This window comes from Wasmannia auropunctata, unplaced genomic scaffold (genome assembly GCF_000956235.1).
Source record: "Wasmannia auropunctata unplaced genomic scaffold, wasmannia.A_1.0 LD336053.1, whole genome shotgun sequence".
Lineage (NCBI taxonomy): Eukaryota > Metazoa > Arthropoda > Insecta > Hymenoptera > Formicidae > Wasmannia > Wasmannia auropunctata.
Genome location: NW_012026837.1, coordinates 3,117,139 through 3,137,570, shown reverse-complemented (window position 1 = coordinate 3,137,570; position 20,432 = coordinate 3,117,139). Strand labels below are relative to the sequence as shown.

The window sequence follows — 20,432 nt, the reverse complement described above, 5'->3', positions numbered from 1 at the left end:
CTCTCTCTCTCTCTCTCTCTCTCTCTCTCTCTCTCTCTCTGTCGCTCTACCGAACTCGATTAATCGGCCGGGGGCTATCCGATCGAGGATGAATGCACCGTAAGGCCAGCGGCCCACCTCATCGTCACTGCCTCCATTCACTAGGAACAATCTACAGGCAATTTCATTTAGCGTCGTCGCGACCGCGGGCTTCTCTTTCTCACTCCTTCTCCTTTCCTGCTATACGTATATCGCATCGTATACCGTTACGACTGGTTACCCAGTCTCTTTGCAACTTTCTGCCTTTTTACAACAACACGTTTAAGAATGGCGATGGTCACTCTCGGTTCGTCGTCGATCGGAATCACAGTCATGAAATTATCGTTTCATTGAAAGGGAATAAATCATAAAATTAACTTGCTCGTAATTTATTTTCATTTATTTATTACGTCGTCAATTTCGATCTATATGCGAGTTTGTTTAGGGAAACATTTATATTTAACTATATAGATTAAACGAAAATATACTCGACGTCAAACGCGATCATTGAATGAATTCAATTTGTCAGAGAAATCCGCAAATCGTCGTAAATTCATTCCTACATTAGACTTAATCAAATCAAATGCTTTATGGTTTGTACGCGTCCTTAATCCGTTATTTAATTTATTATGCGCTGCATAGGAATATATGCTATCGTGTTACGGTATACGCACACCGCGCGATATTTGTCAAAGCGAACGTGGAAAGTAGCGAACGAGCGCGTTACAAGCGCAGCTTAGCGGAAAAGAAGAGAGTGATGGAGCGGCTTGTGTCTAAGTAATAGCGATTTATCGCGCCCTTCCATCCCGATGTAAAACGAGCTGCGTATATATAGAGATATTCGCTTTATCGCCGCCACGGTGTTTCCGCTTGTAATTTAAACGTCGCGTCGCGCGTCGTCGGTCCTCAAAGCCGCGCGAAGTTTCTGAAGGCGAGAAACAAATATCGAGATTGACCGCGCGATACGTCATACACGCATATATACCACAGGACATAACAGTACTTTGCTCATAGCTCACGTCTCGTCGTGAGCCAACTAAATATCCGGCCAACAATGGGCAGGTTATGCATGTGGAACGGATGAAGTTTCGACCGACCGGCACGCAAAGCCGGAATAAACTGCGATATAGTCGGTGCCTCGTATCGCGAATACAATCGTAAAACCGCAAAAAATATCGATCTCTAAAATTGGAATATGCAGAGCGCTGTCTATTTCTTTTATAATAGAATGCCAGTAAAAATGTTTCTGTACGTACTTCACGTTCATTTTCCTATCTCTTTTTAGTACGTAACATTATAATATTAATTTTCAGCTTAACGTATCGACTGGAAAGACATTTATTACTTAGACATAATATACTGCCTGTTATAGTGGAAGACATAAATTTTAATAAACTGTACAGGAAAATATAATTTTAAATTAGCTATTAACGATATCGTTAAAATTCTTCGAACGGAGTCTGAAGAAAACGAGGAAGAGAGGAATCTTTACAGGGCATAAGATAAACCGAAGTAGGCAAGTTCCACGAACAAATGGAGCGCAAGATCATTCCTTCTTCGTGCAAAATTGCTATTTAAAATTAAAGTTTCGCGTCGAGATATTATTTTCAATGAAAAATTTTTCGTGCGTCAACAAGTAAAAAATTCTCGTCGCGCGGTCGTCGTCGCGCGCGACAGCAGCATACCGATGCCTCTTCAAAGCTGAAAACCGTGCGATTTTAACACCATATAAATTCGCAGCGGCGACTATTACGCGAGTAACGCGTAACAATTCAAGCCTGTGTATCTCGATTACGATAACGCACACTTTGCAGAACGTGCACTTCATGCTTAAATCTCCGCGTTTACAAATCTCAACGGTTACCTCTCGCAGGAAGTCTTTCGGCGGATTTCGATCTACGTGTCAGATAAAGTCTCTCTCCCTCCCCCGCGAGCTAAAGAAAATCTCTGATGAACAATATTTTATATCTGTTCTAGAGAACATAAACAAAAAGAGAAATATACGTAAACAAACACTTCTCGCATCGTATTATACGCAGAAGGAATTATATATGTGAAATAAATAGATATTATGTTAAAAGATATTACTGATAAATGAAACTTCTTTTCGGTATTGTACAACACGACGGTATTTTCTGTGAAGCAAGCACGATAGTGATCTCGATCGTTTGTATTAATAATTTCAGGCGGCCATGACAAAAGCAGACGCTTTTGAAGAGAAATTTATATTCAGCGGGCACGCGGATACATTCATGCTATCTCGTACTGCACGTATTGTACGTGTACGTAGATATAATCACGAAATCGTAAATATCATGAGGAATGTTTCGAGTCGTGTCGAATCACTGAATATCTCTCTTACTCAATTTATAATGTCGTACATTTGAAATTATAAATTCTCAATAACAATCGTCTACTTGTACATTTATGCGCAATTATTTTGTAAACGTCTGTCGTAGAATTTAAGAAAAAACAATTCAGTAAAATTGACAATTGAGAAAATCAAGTATTAAGAATTAAGAAACACGGAATGATATAGCTCATAGAAACGAATGCATAAAGCAAACGTGGACTGCGTCAACAATCCGCAAGATGCGTGCGGCTATATCGAGATCTCGTATCTGCGCGTGCAACTGATAGCGTTTATCTTCTTCCATTGGGAGGATAAATCGTCGTCGGGTGCAATCATTTTCACGTAACCGTTATTACAATCGCGCGGATCTTGCGCGCGCATATAAATCGAAATGAATAGCCTCCAATTTTAAAGATTCGTTTTACTCCCTTTTTTTTCAGCCAGACTTCCGCGTCTCAAGCCAAACTTCGGTTTTCCTTAAGGAAATCGCAGCAGTCCTGTGGTACAATATTTTATTTGACTCTAATTAAGACCACCGGTGGATACTCCTCCTCCCTCCCTTAACATAATTATAATTAAAGTACGATAAAGAGCTTTTTGTTTTGCATTTAATTACCAATTATCCACTCCGCGCGCGGGAAAAAAAGAATCTCGTGACGAAAATTATTCCCTCATGAGAGGAAAAAAATGCGTCTCTCGAGCCAAAGTGGAAACCTGATTACGCGTAAAAATATACGAACAATAAACCGAGAACTAGCTCGGTCACTACTGGAATGTTAATTCGCGTGACCCTCTTTTACTTGTTTACGTCGCAGACGAAGAAGAAGAAGGAGAAGAAGTTTTCGTAATGAAGTTTTGCGATAAACAAGATAAAAAGATGTTAATGATAAACATTCCGCTACGATGCAATATATATAGAGTACGTTCAATATCCCGTTTGAAAAAATACGCGTGTTCCGCTCTTTATCTCCCTGACGTATCGAAAGAGTTTCAACCACACATTTTCATAATTGATGAATATAATATTTACCCCCTTTAATGTGGTCCAATCATTTTCACGGTACACAATGGCTGCGGGACGGCCGTAAAAAGTATATCCGCGAAACGTGTGCAGTGCGCGCGGCGATAATGTTCGTGACTCGCGATTGACGATAATTAATGGTTTTTCCATTTCACGTGACTCCGGCGTAGGAGTTATCTCCGCACGCTAATCGCTAAAAGCAGCCCAGCCGTCTGATTTCATTAGAAGGTGAAATTCCATTCTGAGCTATTAAATCCGCATCGGTGCCTCGGCCGAGCGATAGATACCACCACCGGCTGTATATACGGCCGCCGCGGTGAGATCTCATCAACGAGACAAAGAGGATAAAGGGGAAGAACGAAAAAAAAGTCGCCACCGACACGCCGATGTCGGTTGTGTAATAGCGCGCGTTAATTGCCATCAATCCAATCGGGGAATCCGGAATTTCTCCACGATCGTAACCGCTGTTAATTAAGTATCGTGTGCGTGCGTCGATATCGAGTCACGAATGCCGCAGCGTCGGGTTAAATCGGAAAACAAAGTTGCCGCTGCGTGTTACATAAATACACAATTCTTCGAGTACAAAGTTCAAAGATCGCACACAAACTCGGCGGCGATTGACCCGAGCCGCATTAACCTGGCGCGTTGCCAGATGCAACGCACAATCACCAATTACAGTCTTTATATTTTTCTAAATACTGAATTGCATAAATTTCTCCTTTTTATAAATAAATTATAGTAAAGAACATTCATCGGATTTGGCATCAACAAAGTTTCGAGAATGTAATCAAATATTTTCGAATCACAATTGATCTGAGATATCAAGTTACTCTAAAAGTTAAAGTAGATATATATGAATGAAAAAAAAACAGAGTATTCGCGAGGGACTTGATAGCAAGAGAAGATATTCGCAAAAGCGACCAGAGGAGGGAAGCCCGAGGTACCGTAAGACGTCTCAGAATCGTTTCACCGGATCAAAATTTAAGGTACGTCCCAACCGGCGTCTCTCGGGCTCTCTCACCCCAGGAAATTATTTCTCGAAGGCACTTACGAAGGCGCTCACGAAGAAGTAATCGGACTCTGAAAATACCAAGTTGCACGCCGATAATGGCCGGTCACGAGCGAGCATGGCCCAAGGGTCTCTTTAGTCAAGAACAAGAACGTATATACGTACACGCGTAATAAGACCGATTTCTTTTGTTAATCGTATTTTCTATCGTGCAGCGGACATACGATTGTATATTCTCGCTGAAATTAGATCTTACGATACGCGAATGAGATATGTGTGTAGGATCGGGAAATATCTCTCTCGAAAGAGACGAATGAAAATCACAACTCCTTTCCTCCTCCTTACCGCTGCTCGATGCGAAATCTCGCGGATCGGATTTACGTAATTTTGCAGGTTTTCAGATAGTGAATAAAATGGCATTATACACTTTCGCTGGAAAAATAACGCGCAACGTGACGAAAGGCACGTAATGGATACCGATTAACGAGTTTGTAGCGTTCGATTTCTTTCTCACCGTCTCTCTCTCTCTCTCTCTATCTATCGCGGGTTACCGAAATCGGTTATTATACCGGGAAAACCATACTACGGTCAACGGGTAAAGAAATATTGCGTCGCGTATGCATACGTTATTTGCGGTCACGCGGGAGAGACGAAGAGAGAGAGAGAGAGGGACAAGCCCGTGTGAAAGGGGGGAAGCGAGACGGGGAGAATAAACCGATACAGAGATACCGCATCCATGCGAAAGCCGACAGGCCAACAACTCTCGGAGGGGGCCTTCTTCTCTCGTAGGGGTGCTGGAAGGAAGAGATGGCTGGAATGCACCGAGAACAGGTCGCAAGGCTGCCGACATTCCGAAATTTCGCAACGGCGCGAGGACCGGGAATAAACAGCCGTGTATCGGCGAACGCTCGACGGCGCGCGAACAAATTTTAATCCGCCAATTTTATTCCGAAATATGTAAATTCATAATGTGTATCACGAGATTAAACTAGAGCTAAAAACGGAAAGAACGATTGAACTTTGAATTTTTGGTCATGTATATTACATGTTGAAATTCCACAAATTTGCGCTCAAATAGAAAAATTTTTAGAAAACATAAACGAAAATATTTTCGGAATTTGCCTACTCTTGCATCCCTTTAATCTTGCCTCAAAATATATCAAATATAATTAGATTGCTCTAACATGATAAAAATGAAATAAATACAAATAATATTTATCCAATTTTCAATTCAGAATCTTAATGGAAGATCGATATGAAATTTATAATGACGTAAAGATGGAAAAAAATTCGAACGTTATTATATTATATATGAACATACAGGAAATGTAATTTTGTGCAAACGACGATGCCGCGCCGTTGCGCCATTATAACTTTAGTTAAAAGATAGCACAATTAACTTCGACAATTAATGAAGCATTAAAACGAACGGTAAAGTGGCGACCGGGTATAAAAAAGCGATTACAGAAAGAAATACGCATTTACGAAGTGACAACGATTCCGCTATCACGAGCTACTTCTATCCTCGATACCGTACAGCGCGAATTGATTTTTAATGCTCTTACATTTCGTTTCGTCTCTCTCCTTTTCTCTCTCTCTCTTTCTCTCTTTAACTGTCTCTCTCTCTCTCTCTCTCTAGCTCTCTGTACATCCTTCTCTCGTCCAAGATTTTCACGGGCCCGTTCACTGATCTCGCTGAGAAGATCCCTCCGTAAATAAAAATTATACGAGACGAAAAAAGCAGAACTATAAAGATTCCTTTCTCGTTCTGACGTACGCTCGCATCGGAAGATGTATTTGTATTTTCGATCGTGACGCAGCGATACCTTGCACGTACTCTCAAATTAAATTTTTATTCTATTCCACAGAGCTATAGATCAAGTATTTAAATCTCCACGAAGTGTGTAATATATTATGTACATTTACATTTTCGTTTCTAATTATTCTGTGCAACATGTAGCATAATCATTGTAAATTCTTTCACGCAATAAATTTTAATAAATTTGTTGCTTATATTAAATCTTAATTTGCATCGATCTTTTGTCCGGCAGATTAATATTTCATACACGAGAATCAACTCGGATCACTATTTACAATTTATTGTATTTATTAAGTTATATTTGTTCTTTTTATCAAATAAATACTCCTGAAAAGTATACATAAAAAAATTTTAGATAGTAAGCAATATCGATTTTATCGATTTTATCGAGTTCAGATTTTATCATAAACACGTAGAAATTAATTTTTAGATACAAATTTAATAATACTCATACATATAAAGATTTAAGATTATGTAAAATCTAATTTATATGATCACACAATTACCTATATTGTTGAATGTTCTAAAATTACATTGACATTACTGCTTTGTTTATATATGATTTATATAATTAAGAAAATCACTAATTCTCTTATGTATGCATAGACTAAATTCATATATGTACGCAACGTTAAGGCAAGCCGGTATACCAAAATTTTCTTTTTTTGCTCTCAAGCAATTTCTTTTAACGCGCCAGATTTTATAATACGCTTACTTAAGACGTGCCCTTAAATTGCCGCGTAATTGTCGCTCGTTATACGCGTATGATTAACCGTCATAAAAAACGCGGGTTTTACGAAGTAACGCGAGATCGAAAGCGGTCTAAATATTAAATTGCTGCGGAAAAAAAAGACGCACGATGCGGCAAGTAACTGCATATAGCGGCGTTGGCCCTCGAGATAATCGTCAAACGATAATCTCCGTCGTACATACATGCACAATTCACGCGAAATTTCGCAATTGTGTCATCTTGCCCGAAAACTCATTGCACCTATATATTTTCAATGCCGGAACGCTTACTCGTTTCATTCTTTAATACGCGATACTCGCGTGGATTACGTAATAATTGGAGTCGGCGACGGCCGTGCTCGCGCGGCACTGTAAACATCGATCGAATAAACTATCATTTTTACTCACGTTGATCTGTAGAGAGAAAGAGAGAAAGAGAGAGAGAGAGAGAGAGAGGTGCAGCGCGACGTTGGCTAGGTAAAGTTAATGAACCGCGACCTGATGCGAACCAGCCGGAAGATCGAATGTCGTTTTGAAGGACAAGTAAACGAAACGTGCGTCGCGTACGCGAAAGCGATTTGTGCAGAACGACGGATCTTACGTAACGTCGACGTCCTGACATAGCGGCGCATAGGACCTCCGTTCCTTCGCCCCGCTCGTCCTCGATCTCAGGAAGGAATTCGAGGGTGAGCGAGAAGGAAAAGAGGCGTCAGGCGCACGAGGGAAGGAGAGAGAGAGGAAAGAAGACGGAGATTACATCGGAAGAGCGACATAGAGAGATACAGAATTACAGAGAAGCATTTATCGCGTCTTAGAATGCAAGTTTTCTGAGGCCCGAGAAGCGGAGCACACAGCATATATATATAACATGTATATATGTAAATTAATTTGAAATTAATATTTTATGTATGCAATCAATTAATATCATAAAAGATAAAACTAATTGATAAAATAATTATAAGTAAAAATAAGTCAAAGTCTGTGCTGCGTGAAAAAATTAAATCTCTAGCTTGCAATAATTATTGAATTTATCATCTCTGTCTACTAAATTCCGTTCATAAAGGCAGGGAGAATATTTTCAATGAAGGATTAAAAAACTTCTTTTTTTTCTCCTTATTCAAAGAACGTTATCGAAACGGATAATGCGCGCGCGTTATTTCGAGTAATAAGCAATAATTCTTACCCGAACAATTTTGCTCTGAACTTTGTTCGCCAAAAAAAAAAAAGGACGAATCATTCTTTCGGCCTAACATTCAATGACTATAATTACGTACCTATATACATAGTTATGTAAGCGAAGGAAAGAGAGAGAAAGAAGGCAGGAGAGCGCGGTAGCGAAAGAGGAGGAGCCGAAAAGAGGGAGCGAGGAAGAGGGTCACCGGAGGAACGGAGATGGAAGGAGTCCATCAAGCAAAACTCACCCTGTTGCATTCCAGAGCCTCCGCGCTGTGCTCCTCCTTCTGCTTGAAGCAGCTGCTGCACTTGCTCTTGTTGAATATGTTCGGCGCGAACTTCCTGCACTCGGCGCCGGTGCCGCGGACGCCGCCCGCCGTGCCACCCGACATATCGCGACACGTGCGAATTAACCGCGATCGCAGCAGCCGAGGCACAGCATCGCCTTCTTCCTCTCTCTCTCTCTCTGTCTCTCTCGTCCTCGCCGCACGCTTGATCTGCCTCCCGAGTTTTCTCTCCTGGTTTCCGTTGCTCGCTCGCGTCAGTCACCGGTTCCGTTCCTCGCGGCGAGCGGTATGTGCGAGTCTCGTCTCGGGAACCGCTACTTCCAGGAAGTGTTTACTCCCGCTGGCTCCCGCGCGCAAGTGTCACTTTCACGTTTAGGGTCGCACGCGCACGGATCCTCCTCTCCTGCAGCGGATGGAGCGCGCCGTTGACACCTTCGCCTGTCACACGATAACACCACTTGAGAGCTCCTTTACGCCGGATCGCCGGACGGAGCCGAGGTCGTTGACGCGTCGATGAACGCGGCGCCGGTGATGCTCCGAGGGGAATTCGCCACCAGCTGTTCCCGGTGAGAGAATGTCACCCCGCGGGACTCCCGTCTCCAAACTCGCCGCGGGATTGCTCCGGCAGGCGTGCGACGCGGCCAGGAGCGGAATCCGCCGCGCTCTCGAACTTGTGCCCGCACTCGCTTCCGCGCAACACTCTCACGAATTCCGTAATATTCACCGTGTCAATCGGGAGAAAATCGCGATGTATCGACAGTCCGGAGTCCTCGTGCTACGAGATAGAATCTCTCCCGCACTGCGAGCGACGCTTGCAGTCGCTCCTCGTCAGGCTCCTCGCCTCGTCGATCTCGAATCCCGGGGATTAGAGGTGCGTATCGTTGTCGCCTGACCGTTCGTCGCGCCGGTTGCGTCGCAGGATTGCGTCGCGTTGCGTGTTTACGGATCGCGCGCCTCGCGCGACTCACACACGGCTCGGCTCACCCGCGGGCGAGCTAGCGCAGCGCAGCCGCGTATATGCACACACCCGCGCCGTACACAGCACACTACTCTCGTCGTCTCGACTGTCAGTGCGCGATCCGGTCGAAACACTCGCCTCGCCCCCACTCGGCGGCGCGTAACTCACACACACACACTTACCCGCGCGCGCTCCTCTCTCGCGTACGAGATCCCCCTTCGATCGACGCGGCGCGGCGCGGCGGCGCGGCCACGACCTCCGCCTCTTCCTCCCCACGCCGCTCCCGTACGTGCTGCGGCACGGCACTCCCGGTGGAAAAGCACGTGGATTTACTCCGTCGCTCCGAATGCGCTCGCGCCACCGCCGATTGTCACGCAGGTCAACCGCTACCGACTGCAGATGCTGTCGGAGATTCGAAAACATGTCACTCGCCCTCGCGCGCAGACGCGGGACGCGGGCGCGCACGTGTGTGGCGACGTTCACGCCAGTCGCACGAATTGAGATTTCGCGGAGAATTAAAAACTCTCGAGATATTCCAGTCCCGAAATTGTCCGACGACGGGGGGGGGGGGAAATGAGGGGACTTCTCTCGACGCGCGATTATAACATTTATAACTCGATTGTGTCACCTCGCGACGCGACGTGAGCGCGAACAGTTTCCGCGTTCCCGCTCCGAATACGATATATGCGGGAATCCAGCGCGAGAATCCTATAATCTCGCGTTCTAAATAGGAAGCGCGTTCTAGCACGCGCGCGCGCACGAGCGACGAGGACTGTACGGGATACGCGCGACGCGACACGGACACGAGACGACGGGCGAAATTATGACGACGACGATGACAACACGACGCGCCGCGCTGCCCGTGACAGTACGCTCGCGCGAACGTCCTGCATCTGCGATCTCGCTCCGTTTTAATTCTATCTGCGCGCTCCCCGGAGAGCCAGCGCTCCGCCGCACTCTCGCTCGCCCCGGCCGACCGCGGAACACACTACGCGCCGCGCACTACGCGCGATCGCGAATGTAGTCCCCTGCGCGCCCACCGCGCGCCGCGCCGCCACGGCGTAATCGCCCGAACCTCCGCGATTATCGACGAGCCGCGCGCGACCGCGTTCGCTCGAAAATTGCCGCGGCGACGTCTCTATATTGACGAGTACTCCGATCTGGGAATCGCAAAACCACCAAGGTGGAATTGCAGCCCGCTCGTTTAAACCTTTTTCAGTATCTTCTAAATATTATACTCCCTCCTCCCACTCGTTTCCTCCTTCCACGTAGATATAATTATAATAATTATAAATTGTAATATTATCAATTTATTATCATAATGTTGTATACGATACAAGTCTTTTAATGTCGGGAGTTACGAGAAAGAAATTCGCATACTTTTTCCTTGGAAATATTCAAGACCGGAAACGAAGGACGCGAAACATTCAAACGCGATTACCGCCGCGTCCAAGAGAAAATTTAAACCCCGCCGGAACCACCGGAGTCGCACTCGCGGCGCGCGCTCGCACGCGCGTTACCTCGCGCTCGCGCGCGGCGCTCCATCAGCTGATTTTTGCGTCCGGTTCGGCGAGTCATGCTTTTTCTTCCGGTCCGATGCAGACCGCCGTTTCAGTAGCTGCGGGATCGACGGTGAAGATGGTAGATGAAGCTGGTGACAGGTTCGTAGACCGGGATTATTCCCCGCGCGGTGTCTCCGGCCGTCCGTCGCGCCGGGGAAGGGAAAACGTCGTCGGAGCGCGACGTCTCGGGCTGACGCGCGGTTCCCCCTCCGTCGGCCATTGCAAACGGAGTTAACCTCAAAGCCGCCGCGGCGGCGGCTGTCGCGGTCGCGCGGGCGGCGGAATCGGTCTCTAATAAATCTCCGGATCGCCTCGCGTGATCGCCGACATCTCCGGGGGGAGCGTCAAACTCGCGACCACGCTCGACGCGATTTCGCGCGACGGCGAGGAGATTTTTTAGTCGCGACTCCGGATTCGTCGCGTTAGCGCGCATCGCGCGACTCCTGTCACTTTCACCGTCGTTTCTCGAGCCGTGCGTCTTTGACGCACGTACATCGACACGCGTCCTCATCTCGTTACTGCGTCCCATTCGGTCGCGACGTCGAATCGCCGCACGTACGTAAGTCCGCTTCGGTCTCGCGATCTCGCCGGGAGGACGAGATGGGTGCGCGGACCAAAACAAATCCCGACGTCGATCGCCGCTGTGATCAGTGTCTTACATAACGCAGACGAGAGAAAGAAATCTCAGAGAGACCGGGACTGACTCTGATGTTGCTCTGATGTTGCTGCGGGACGCGCGGTGATGCGTAAACCGCGATTACGTGGCGTAACGCGAGGATAGTAAATGAAATTCTAAGCTAACCTTTATTACGCGAGACAAGTCCAACTTTTTTCATTACATCGAAGAGACGTGCACTTGTAGATATGTGTAAGACCTTGGCGCACCGAGGTGTTCGCGAATCACATGAATATTGCAAACCCAGTTACGTTGCAAGATTAAATCCCGCGATGAAATGCAAGGAGTCAACGAGTTTGGAAAGTGTTAACTTGTACAATTTACTTCCTCTTTTCGCAGGGATGAATCCTCTAATGTTGCCATTATCCGGGAAGTGTACGACAGTGAAAATGCTCACGAGACATTTGAATACGAGCTAGAGCGGGCGCTAGAGTCGGAATGCAGTTTAATAGTTATCGAACCGTCGAAATTAGGTGATGAAACCTCCAGATGGATAGCGGTGGGGAATTGTCTTCATAAAACTGCCGCCTTGTCGGGTCTTGCCGCGATTGTCACAGGTTTGCCTCATTTATATATGTAAGAGCTTCTCGTACGCGTGTATAATTATGTTGATATAATTATACCTTAATAAATTAACATGCGAATAAAATGAATACAATGGCAAGGTTCGAGCCATCGCGGGCTCGAAAAGCCTGGTATCGCTGATTAAAAGCCATTTACGATATCCCTTTCAGGACTAGTCTGGGGCGATCGGCCGTACATCTGTGGTCCATTAGGTTTTACATCGGTTATTACCTGTGGATTATATACAGTCTCCTGGCAATTTGATCCCTGCTGCCAGTACCAAGTGGAGACTGACACCAGCAAATTACCGCACGTTGAGCTATTGGCTGTTCTAGGTCCGTCGTCCCCGACGTTTCTCGTAAGGAAAGATGATAAGAGGAGACGAATTCTTCACACGACTATTACACTGGCGGCCCTCGGTATTACCGCCTGGAGAGTGTACCAGGCGTTCAAGTGAAAAAAAAAAAAATGTTATTACTGGCACCGGTTTTGAGACTTAAGCCAGAATGAGATAATAAGGTAGGCCACATGATGTCTCGAGTTTCATAGTAGTAGGCCTACGAGAATTCCTTGGCTGAAAGGAAAACGCTGCGAAACTCTCGTGTTTATTCTCCGTGCCGTGCGGTATATTATGACACAAAGTATTCTCTCATTTTCACGACCGACTTGATAACACACTTTTTGATACTACCTCGCAGGTGAATGCTGCTTATGTGATGAACTAAATCACATAAATACACAAAGTAAAGAGCCGGGTTTTATCTGCGCTTTTGCATTGGCATGTAATTTGAGAGAATTCGTTATTCTTTGTGATCTTCGTCTTGGCTAAATTTTCAAAAGTAACTAGTTGCAAAGCTGGAAAGACCATTATATATATATACATGCAGTCCCTATAATGAAGAAAAAAAAAGAAATATTGACATAAGTGTTCTTAGAATGATTAAATTTATAATAGTACATATGGATTTAGCATTATGTATTTTTAGACTGTAAATAAAATAGGTAGAGAGAGAATACAATACGTATGATACGTCAAAGGGTATATTGCCTAGATTTTCTCACCCAACAAAACAATCTATGTTGAATTAGTATGATATCAGAAAGATATGTTGACCATAAAAAAAACTCAATGTAATTTTAGATTTTATTATTTTATTAATCATGATAAATGTAGCGTAAGATACTTTTTTTTCTTTTCATCACAAATCGTACGTACGAAACTCATTCGCGTCAGTCCTGTCAAAAGTTGGCGTCGCAAACATTCCTATAAATGTTTTTTAAACGATAACAAAAATTAAAATTCTGTACATTACATTACGTGAACGCCCGTCACGCGTGATATAAAATTATTATGGTCGAATGGAATGGTTCTCTGGTTTGTATGTACATCGATACAGGGGCTCAAAAGGTGACACAGTGTACATAATTCTGAACATTGCTGTAGAAATTACAAATCAATCCTAGGACGATAACAGATATACTTTATATATTATATTTTAAAATATCATCGTTATATATCGTTATGTAATGAGTATAGCACAAAATTTAAGAAACGAGAACTGTGAGATCAATCATCTGGAAATCCATGCATTTGGATTTCGAAAGAATTCTATTTTGTACACGAAGCGCAGGAATTTGCTGAATGTATTTTTATTAAAGACTTGTTTCTCCAAGCATATTACATTAATGAATTAACAAATACTAAAAAAGAAAGTCCACTGCACAGAACAGAAGCTAACTATTGTTAGCGGAAGATTATATTGTAGCAAAAAAATACAGTCAAGTTTTATTCGAAGTACGTTAAATTTTTTTTTTTTTTCAGTATGCCTCAAGTGTTTGCAATTGCATTCTATATTTATATATACAATGTAATTACGTACCAGGGCCGATTACATATAAATATTATATATAGTGATTAATGCATGTAATCGCGCGCTCCAAATTCTATTTTATGATATATGCATTTTTATCGCGTTTCTTTACACAATCTATTTCATTAGATTAAAGTAAAGAATAGAAATAATACCGAAACTTAAGAAAGGCATATGAAAATGTGATCAATATACAGGATAATGGAATAGCTAAATCTGTCATGACAATTCAGATTTTATTATGGTAGACATATTTTTTCAGGTCTTATTAAAATTGTTATATTTTAAGTAAGTTTGTACTACTTAAATAAATAGAAAAAAAATTAAATGAAGTGTTAACAATAAAAGAAATAATAATTTTAATAACACATTGGATAGTAACTATAGATAGATGTGCTATCTATCACTCTTGTGAAAAAAATTATCTATTTTTATTACAAATGCAGTTATATATGTATATGCTATATTTTTGTCTTTAAATTATAATATTTTACAAATAATATGTATAACAAATAATCATTAAATGACTACATATAATTGAGATCTTTACTACTTAAAATTCAGGATATTGGAATTTCCATTGATTTTGAATCTTATATACTTACGTTAAGAGATGGATAGCACACTCGATATCTAAACATTTCAGTGTCTCAGTTTCAATTAAAATTTCTTAGTAATAAAGTGTACATAATGTAAAGATACTCCACTAGTCAGAGAGTGGCTACGATACAAATAAAATATACTTTTGAATAATGTCTTTTATTTAACCGGTTTTCCTTGTTATATATAAATATGTACATAACAATAATAACTCGCGCGGAAGTTTGTTTGTACAAAATTACATAGCTTTTATCCATATCCCCTGTGAAATTATACATAATTGCATCCTGAGATTTTCTTATAAATATATTTATGTACATAAATTCATGACAAACGCAATCACGTTATCTGTAAGATATTGGTGGTACTTAACTAAAAGATATTATTTATCTCGTGCTAATTTCCTCGCACGCTTTTGCATAATCCAGAAGTAAAGCGAAGGAAACAAGGTTCTAAGTATTATAGCGCACTTCGGAGCAAACGTTGCAATAGTAACTTCCTTCTCTTGCTTCAATACAGATTTCAAAATGCGTTCAGCTACATACTTTGGTTGATAGCCCGTTTCAGTCGCTTTGTCCATTACTGCAATCACAAAATGATGCATATTAAACTCATAAGAGTGCGATACATTGATTTAGCATGTCCAATAAGAACGTAATTACTAACTTCCATAGGTTTGCCCACTTCCTGTCAAGGCATTGAGGGAAAGAGCTGTTTTAATATATCCTGCAATGACGACTGTAAATTTTATATTTTTGTCAGATAGCTCTGCTCTTGCGGTATCGTACCAAGCTTGTAACGCGTGCTTAGATGCGGCATACGTAGATCTAAAAATTAGTAATTCAGCAATAATTTGTTTAAAAAAAAAAAGAAGCATTTATTCACAATCAAATACTTGCCTGAATGGAATAGCGATTTTCCCTTGCACGCTACTTATGCCTATTATATGACCAGACTGCTGCTTTATCATGTACGGAAGAACAACTGTAAAATCAATAACGAACGTTATTCTGTTATTGTTGGTTTATTACAATCGTAGATCCCTGAATTAACACACTTACTCTTGCTTAACGCAACCTGAGAGAAATAATTGGATAACATGACTTTTATGTCCACATCGACGTTTGTATCAATAACTTCTCCTCTATACGAAATGCCAGCATTATTAATTAAGATGTCAATTCTGCCATGTACCATTATCGCTTTTGACACTTCATCCTTCATGTTGTTAATGTCAGTTAGATCCAACGGCAAGACAATAGGCATATATGTTGGAACCGTCTGAAAGAAAAAGCGTGGAATAATTGAGAGGTATTCAACAAAGTTTCCCTTTAAAAACTTTCCATTGAAATAAGTATCGCGCTACACACCTGATGAGTTTTTAACAAATCACTTTTCACTCTCTCCAGCTCCTCTTTTCGGCGAGACACCAAGATGACTCTGCATCCCGAGCTGTAGAACGCGTGAGCTAAGGCTTCCCCCAAGCCGGAACTAGCGCCAGTTATCATCACAACCTGAATCCCGTCACAAATAATCACAAAAATACACATCCACAGAAATATGCAAATTAAATATAGATACTCAGAGATACTTCATTCATATTTTATATTTAACAACCTATTATATATTGTATATAATAAAATTTATATTAATTTAACAAAAATTTCGCAAAGCGTTACCTTGTTGCCAAGAGCTGCTCTTCTCCGCTTCTGCTGCATAACATCGTAAAAGTGATACACCAGCCAAGGAATCGTGATCGGGAGGCCGAATAATTTAAACAACCACCATATCAACTTCCATCCCGCTAAAGTTTCCTCTGCTCGTTTCATGACGACACGAGATTTCAATCGAATGTGATGACAGAATTAATGGTTGTCAATTATTTGATAGCCAACTTATTAATTACTATCCACGTGTTTAATTACTTTCTGATCCGAACCAAAGGTTGCCGTTAACAAGATTATTACAATTACTTATTTCACTCGCACACAGTATTCACCAGTAGTATCATTTATGTGTCAGCTGCGAGATATAATCTATAACCTTTGAAACATGTGTCAGCACCATCAGCACCGTTTAAGCAGATAAACACTACGAAGAGTATGAAGTTTGCTGCTTTTTGCGATAAGCGGCCTCTTTCAGGTGCACCTCTTGCACTCGTCTCTATCGAAGAGAGGAGCTGCTGCTCACCGTCGCGCAACTTCAGAGTTCAGACGGTGCCCGATATGGGGCACTACTCTGCAAATAACCTCTCGCAGCGCAGTCCTGCCGCAGCTGATACAAGTGTTGCAATCGAATCGTCCAGATGACTTAACTAATTCTTCTTTCGGGAATTCTCCCGCACGCTGTTGTACGCATCCTCGAGTAACCGCAAACGCTACGCTTTCGCGTAAATCGTAATACGTAAAACTACATATTTCTCTCCTTCTGTGCTGCAGGACGGTGTCGGTGTACCTATATACCCGCGCAGGACGAGGAAGGGACGATACACCGTTCAGCGGCTGCAAATCGTGCACGATAATCGTCGCACGGCGTGTCACGGGCGGCTGACACTCCCGACAGAGACGGGAGACACGAGTGCGCGACGACGGACGACCAGGTATGATAGGACCCAACTTAACCTAGAAGGCACCTAGCTTGAGGTGAAACTAGGTTTCCCTCCAGGATCGTCGCGCACGTTGCGGTACGTCTCGCCGAGAGCCTACATGCCCGACCTAGGAGCCTAAGTGCCAAACGAGCGGAAATGGAGGCGCACGAGACGGAGCAGTATGTGACGTTTCCCCTCGCCGACGTGCACGACGCCATAGAGGAGAACATAATATCGCACGAGGAGATATGCGAGCCCGTCGACGAGTGCGTTCTCCAGGAGGGCCTCACCGAGGTCACCGTCGGCAACACCGCCAGCAACACCGACATCGTAGAGACCCAGGGTACCGTCGAGATCCTTGCCGAGGAACAGTCGGAGGAGGAGGAGGAGGACGACAATCAGGTGGTGTATCCGATGTACATCAAGCAGGAGGAGCAGCAGCAGTACACGTCGGGCGACGACGAGTCCATGGCTGTGGAGGCACTGCGCCAGCTGGGCGGCATGTATCCGTGCTTCGAGGACAAGAAGATCAGCTGTCCGGTCTGCAAGCACCTGTTCACCCAGGAGGAGATGGTCGAGCATCAGACCGTGTGCCAGTCGTCGCCCAGGCTGTCCTGCACCACGTGCGGCGAGAGATTCGAGAGGAAGATCGACCTGAACAACCACATGGTTTGCCATCAAGTGGATCGTCCCCACGCGTGCAGAACGTGCGGCAATCTGTTCCGCTCCAAGAGCAGCTTGCAGGCGCACATGCTGCAGGTGCACATGCACCACGTCGAGCGGCCGCACAAGTGCACCATCTGCGGCTCGGACTTCCAGCGGCCCTCCAGCCTGTCGAATCACATGAAGATACACACGTACGTCGCGGGGCGTGCCATCATGCAGTCCCAAAGTAACAACATGCCTCAATCGGTGACGGAGACGTTCAGGAAGTGGCCGGAGAACGCGCCCGATTCGCAGAACACCGCTCAGGCGGTGCCATCCTCCTCGTCTGTCCAGTCGGTGCAGAACTACGACGTGTGCCAGGTCCAGTGGCCGGTCTCGTCGTACAATTTCAATAGCGAGCAATCGATAGTTACCACGATATCGAGCCAGGACACCAAGATGGATACGCTCCAGGAGTTCACGGTGATGCCCAACGGCGAGGTCACGCAATTCAGCGAGTACACCGAGCAAAACAATATCAACGATTCGGTCGGCAACAGTCAGCAGTACGATATAACGATAAATTCGTTCAACACCCCCGACGGCATAGTCAAAGTCGAGACGCTTTACCGATACAACAACACGAACAAACGAGACTACGGGGAAGCCGAAGGGACCAACGACAAGCCGTACGCGTGCAAGCACTGCGGAATGAATTTTTCACGCGCCACCGCTTTGGCGTCTCACGAGAAGATTCACGCCTCGAAAAATTGGAACATGCCGATCGAGTGCGAGTACTGCGACAAGCAGTTCCAGGACGGCAATCATCTGGCGAATCACCAGACCACCTGCGCCAAGAAGATAATGCAGAGCAACCTCGAGCAGGGTGTGCCGAACAACAAGTGGGGCAAGCACGCTTGCTCGGAGTGCGGAAAGAAGTTCACGACCAAGCAGAAGATGTTCCGCCACCAGTGGATCCACCGTAAGAAGACCCACTCCTGCGAGGTGTGCGGCTCGCAGTTCGAGAAGCAGAACGAGCTGGACGAGCACAGACTGTCGGCGCATCCCGGGGACTCGCCGTTCACCTGCACGGAATGCGGGAAGAGCTTCGTGTCGCGGCAGGGCCTCTGGGAGCACGGCAGAACGCACGCCGGCAGCCCGGCCCACTTTCAGTGCGACACCTGCTCGAAGACGTTCTCATCTCGCCAGGGATACCTGATACACAACCGCACGCACACCGGCGAACGGCCGTACGGCTGCAAGTTTTGCTGGAAGGCGTTCCGGGACGGCGGAACTTTGCGGAAGCACGAGCGGATTCACACGGGGGAGAGGCCGCACGTGTGCCCGTTGTGCTCGAGGGCCTTCAATCAGAAGGTCGTGCTGCGCGAGCACGTTCGATGGGTCCACGCGGCGGGGAAGAACGAGACGGAGGCGAGCCATCCTCCGTACCAGTGCCCGCTCTGCGGCGCCCTGAATCAGGATCGCGACGAGCTCTGCGCGCACATCGTCAAGCACTCGGATCAGATGATAGCCGAGGCGAAGGCGAAGAGTAACAGCGACGCGTCTCCGAAGACGAAACCGACGAAGAAGAAATCAAAGTCGTCGTCGAGCGGCGCGAACGCGCAGGCGAAGCAGGCGAACCTGGACTTCATACCGAAGGCGGAGCAAAACGAGGCCCTGCTGTCCATCACCGAGACGTCCGACAAATCGGACGACATGCACGTTATAAACGCAGAGAAGCAGAACAACGCGTTCGTTGTGGTCACTACGGAGAAGAGTAGCGACGGCTTCATCGCGATATCCGAGCTCAAGCACAGCAACATACGGTTCATCGTGGACGGCAAGGAGGACGAGAACATTCAGGTGCTTCGAGTGGAACAGTCGGATCAGAGGGACCCTCTCGAGATGATTGCCATCGATAAGCGTAACGACGCGACGAGCATCATGTCCGCGGAGTCCGTGGACGACGCGCTCGACGAGACGGTCGTCGGGCAAAACGACATGTCCACGATACACTTGATTCAGTCCCCCAAGCAGAACAACACCCTAAATATAATATCGAAGCAGAACGAGTCGCTCCCCGTGCTGGCGATACCGAATCCGCCGCAGGGCCACGAGAATTACTCCAGCCAGATCGTGCAGATAAGCGGCGCGGACATGCCTATGAGCGTCGTGACTCGGCAAGCCCTGAAAGAGGAAAAGAATCATATTCAGGACGAGCAGGACGCTCTAATCCCGGACGAAACGTCGCACGTTATTGTGCAGTATCATCACGACAGCGACGACGGGGACGATTTCGTCTGCGGAATCTGCGAGGAAAGATTCGACGGCAAGACCACGTTGAAGGAACACATCAAGATACACATATAATTATTATCATTTCCACTTTGCTGTTCGCATATCGCTTGTGATATTTCACATGCATCACATTAATGTGACTCTGTAGAAAGTAATTATGAGTGTCCCTTACCAGTGATTTGAAACTGAAATTGCACAGGATTTCCTTACGATCCGTATAAAAATAAATTCTAAACGAGTCTAAAACTAATTTCTAGAAAAG

At 44.9% G+C, this 20,432-nt stretch overlaps 4 protein-coding genes across 7 annotated transcripts in view; 2 read left to right on the top strand and 2 right to left on the bottom strand.

The window, feature by feature from the left end:
* LOC105451108 (centromere-associated protein E) overlaps window positions 1-9,397 on the bottom strand; it is a 178,455-nt gene extending 169,058 nt beyond the window's left edge. The window contains exon 1 of the mRNA XM_011691366.1: window positions 8,371-9,397. Coding sequence (XP_011689668.1) covers window positions 8,371-8,514 — 144 coding nt within the window. The 5' untranslated portion in view covers window positions 8,515-9,397. The remainder of the gene's footprint in view (window positions 1-8,370) is intronic.
* Window positions 9,398-10,877: 1,480 nt separating this feature from the next.
* LOC105451107 (transmembrane protein 11 homolog, mitochondrial) lies at window positions 10,878-14,356 on the top strand. 4 transcript variants are annotated; one of them, XR_974550.1, is made up of 4 exons: window positions 10,878-11,028; window positions 11,945-12,162; window positions 12,340-12,688; window positions 13,992-14,356. XR_974550.1 is itself a non-coding variant. In XM_011691364.1 (3 exons), exons 1-3 carry the CDS (start codon window positions 10,964-10,966, stop codon window positions 12,624-12,626), a joined length of 570 nt encoding a protein of 189 aa, XP_011689666.1. In that variant the 5' UTR covers window positions 10,879-10,963; the 3' UTR covers window positions 12,627-13,974. The 4 variants fall into 4 exon arrangements, 2 of the variants coding, with proteins under 2 accessions (XP_011689666.1, XP_011689667.1); XR_974549.1 differs by lacking the exon at window positions 13,992-14,356 and adding an exon at window positions 12,868-13,974; XM_011691364.1 differs by lacking the exon at window positions 13,992-14,356 and having other exon boundaries at window positions 10,879-11,028; window positions 12,340-13,974.
* A 424-nt stretch (window positions 14,357-14,780) lies between these two features.
* On the bottom strand, window positions 14,781-16,742 carry LOC105451104 (dehydrogenase/reductase SDR family protein 7-like). Its single transcript, XM_011691361.1, has 6 exons — window positions 16,320-16,742; window positions 16,011-16,154; window positions 15,702-15,921; window positions 15,540-15,624; window positions 15,307-15,467; window positions 14,781-15,222 (listed from the first exon to the last, which is right to left on the bottom strand). The coding sequence occupies exons 1-6, from the start codon at window positions 16,467-16,469 to the stop codon at window positions 15,023-15,025; spliced, it is 960 nt and encodes a 319-aa protein (XP_011689663.1). The 5' UTR covers window positions 16,470-16,742; the 3' UTR covers window positions 14,781-15,022.
* A 157-nt stretch (window positions 16,743-16,899) lies between these two features.
* LOC105451105 (zinc finger protein 585B-like) lies at window positions 16,900-20,344 on the top strand. Its single transcript, XM_011691363.1, has 2 exons — window positions 16,900-16,990; window positions 17,079-20,344. The coding sequence occupies exon 2, from the start codon at window positions 17,384-17,386 to the stop codon at window positions 20,240-20,242; it is 2,859 nt and encodes a 952-aa protein (XP_011689665.1). The 5' UTR covers window positions 16,900-16,990; window positions 17,079-17,383; the 3' UTR covers window positions 20,243-20,344.
* The last annotated feature ends 88 nt before the right edge of the window (window positions 20,345-20,432 follow it).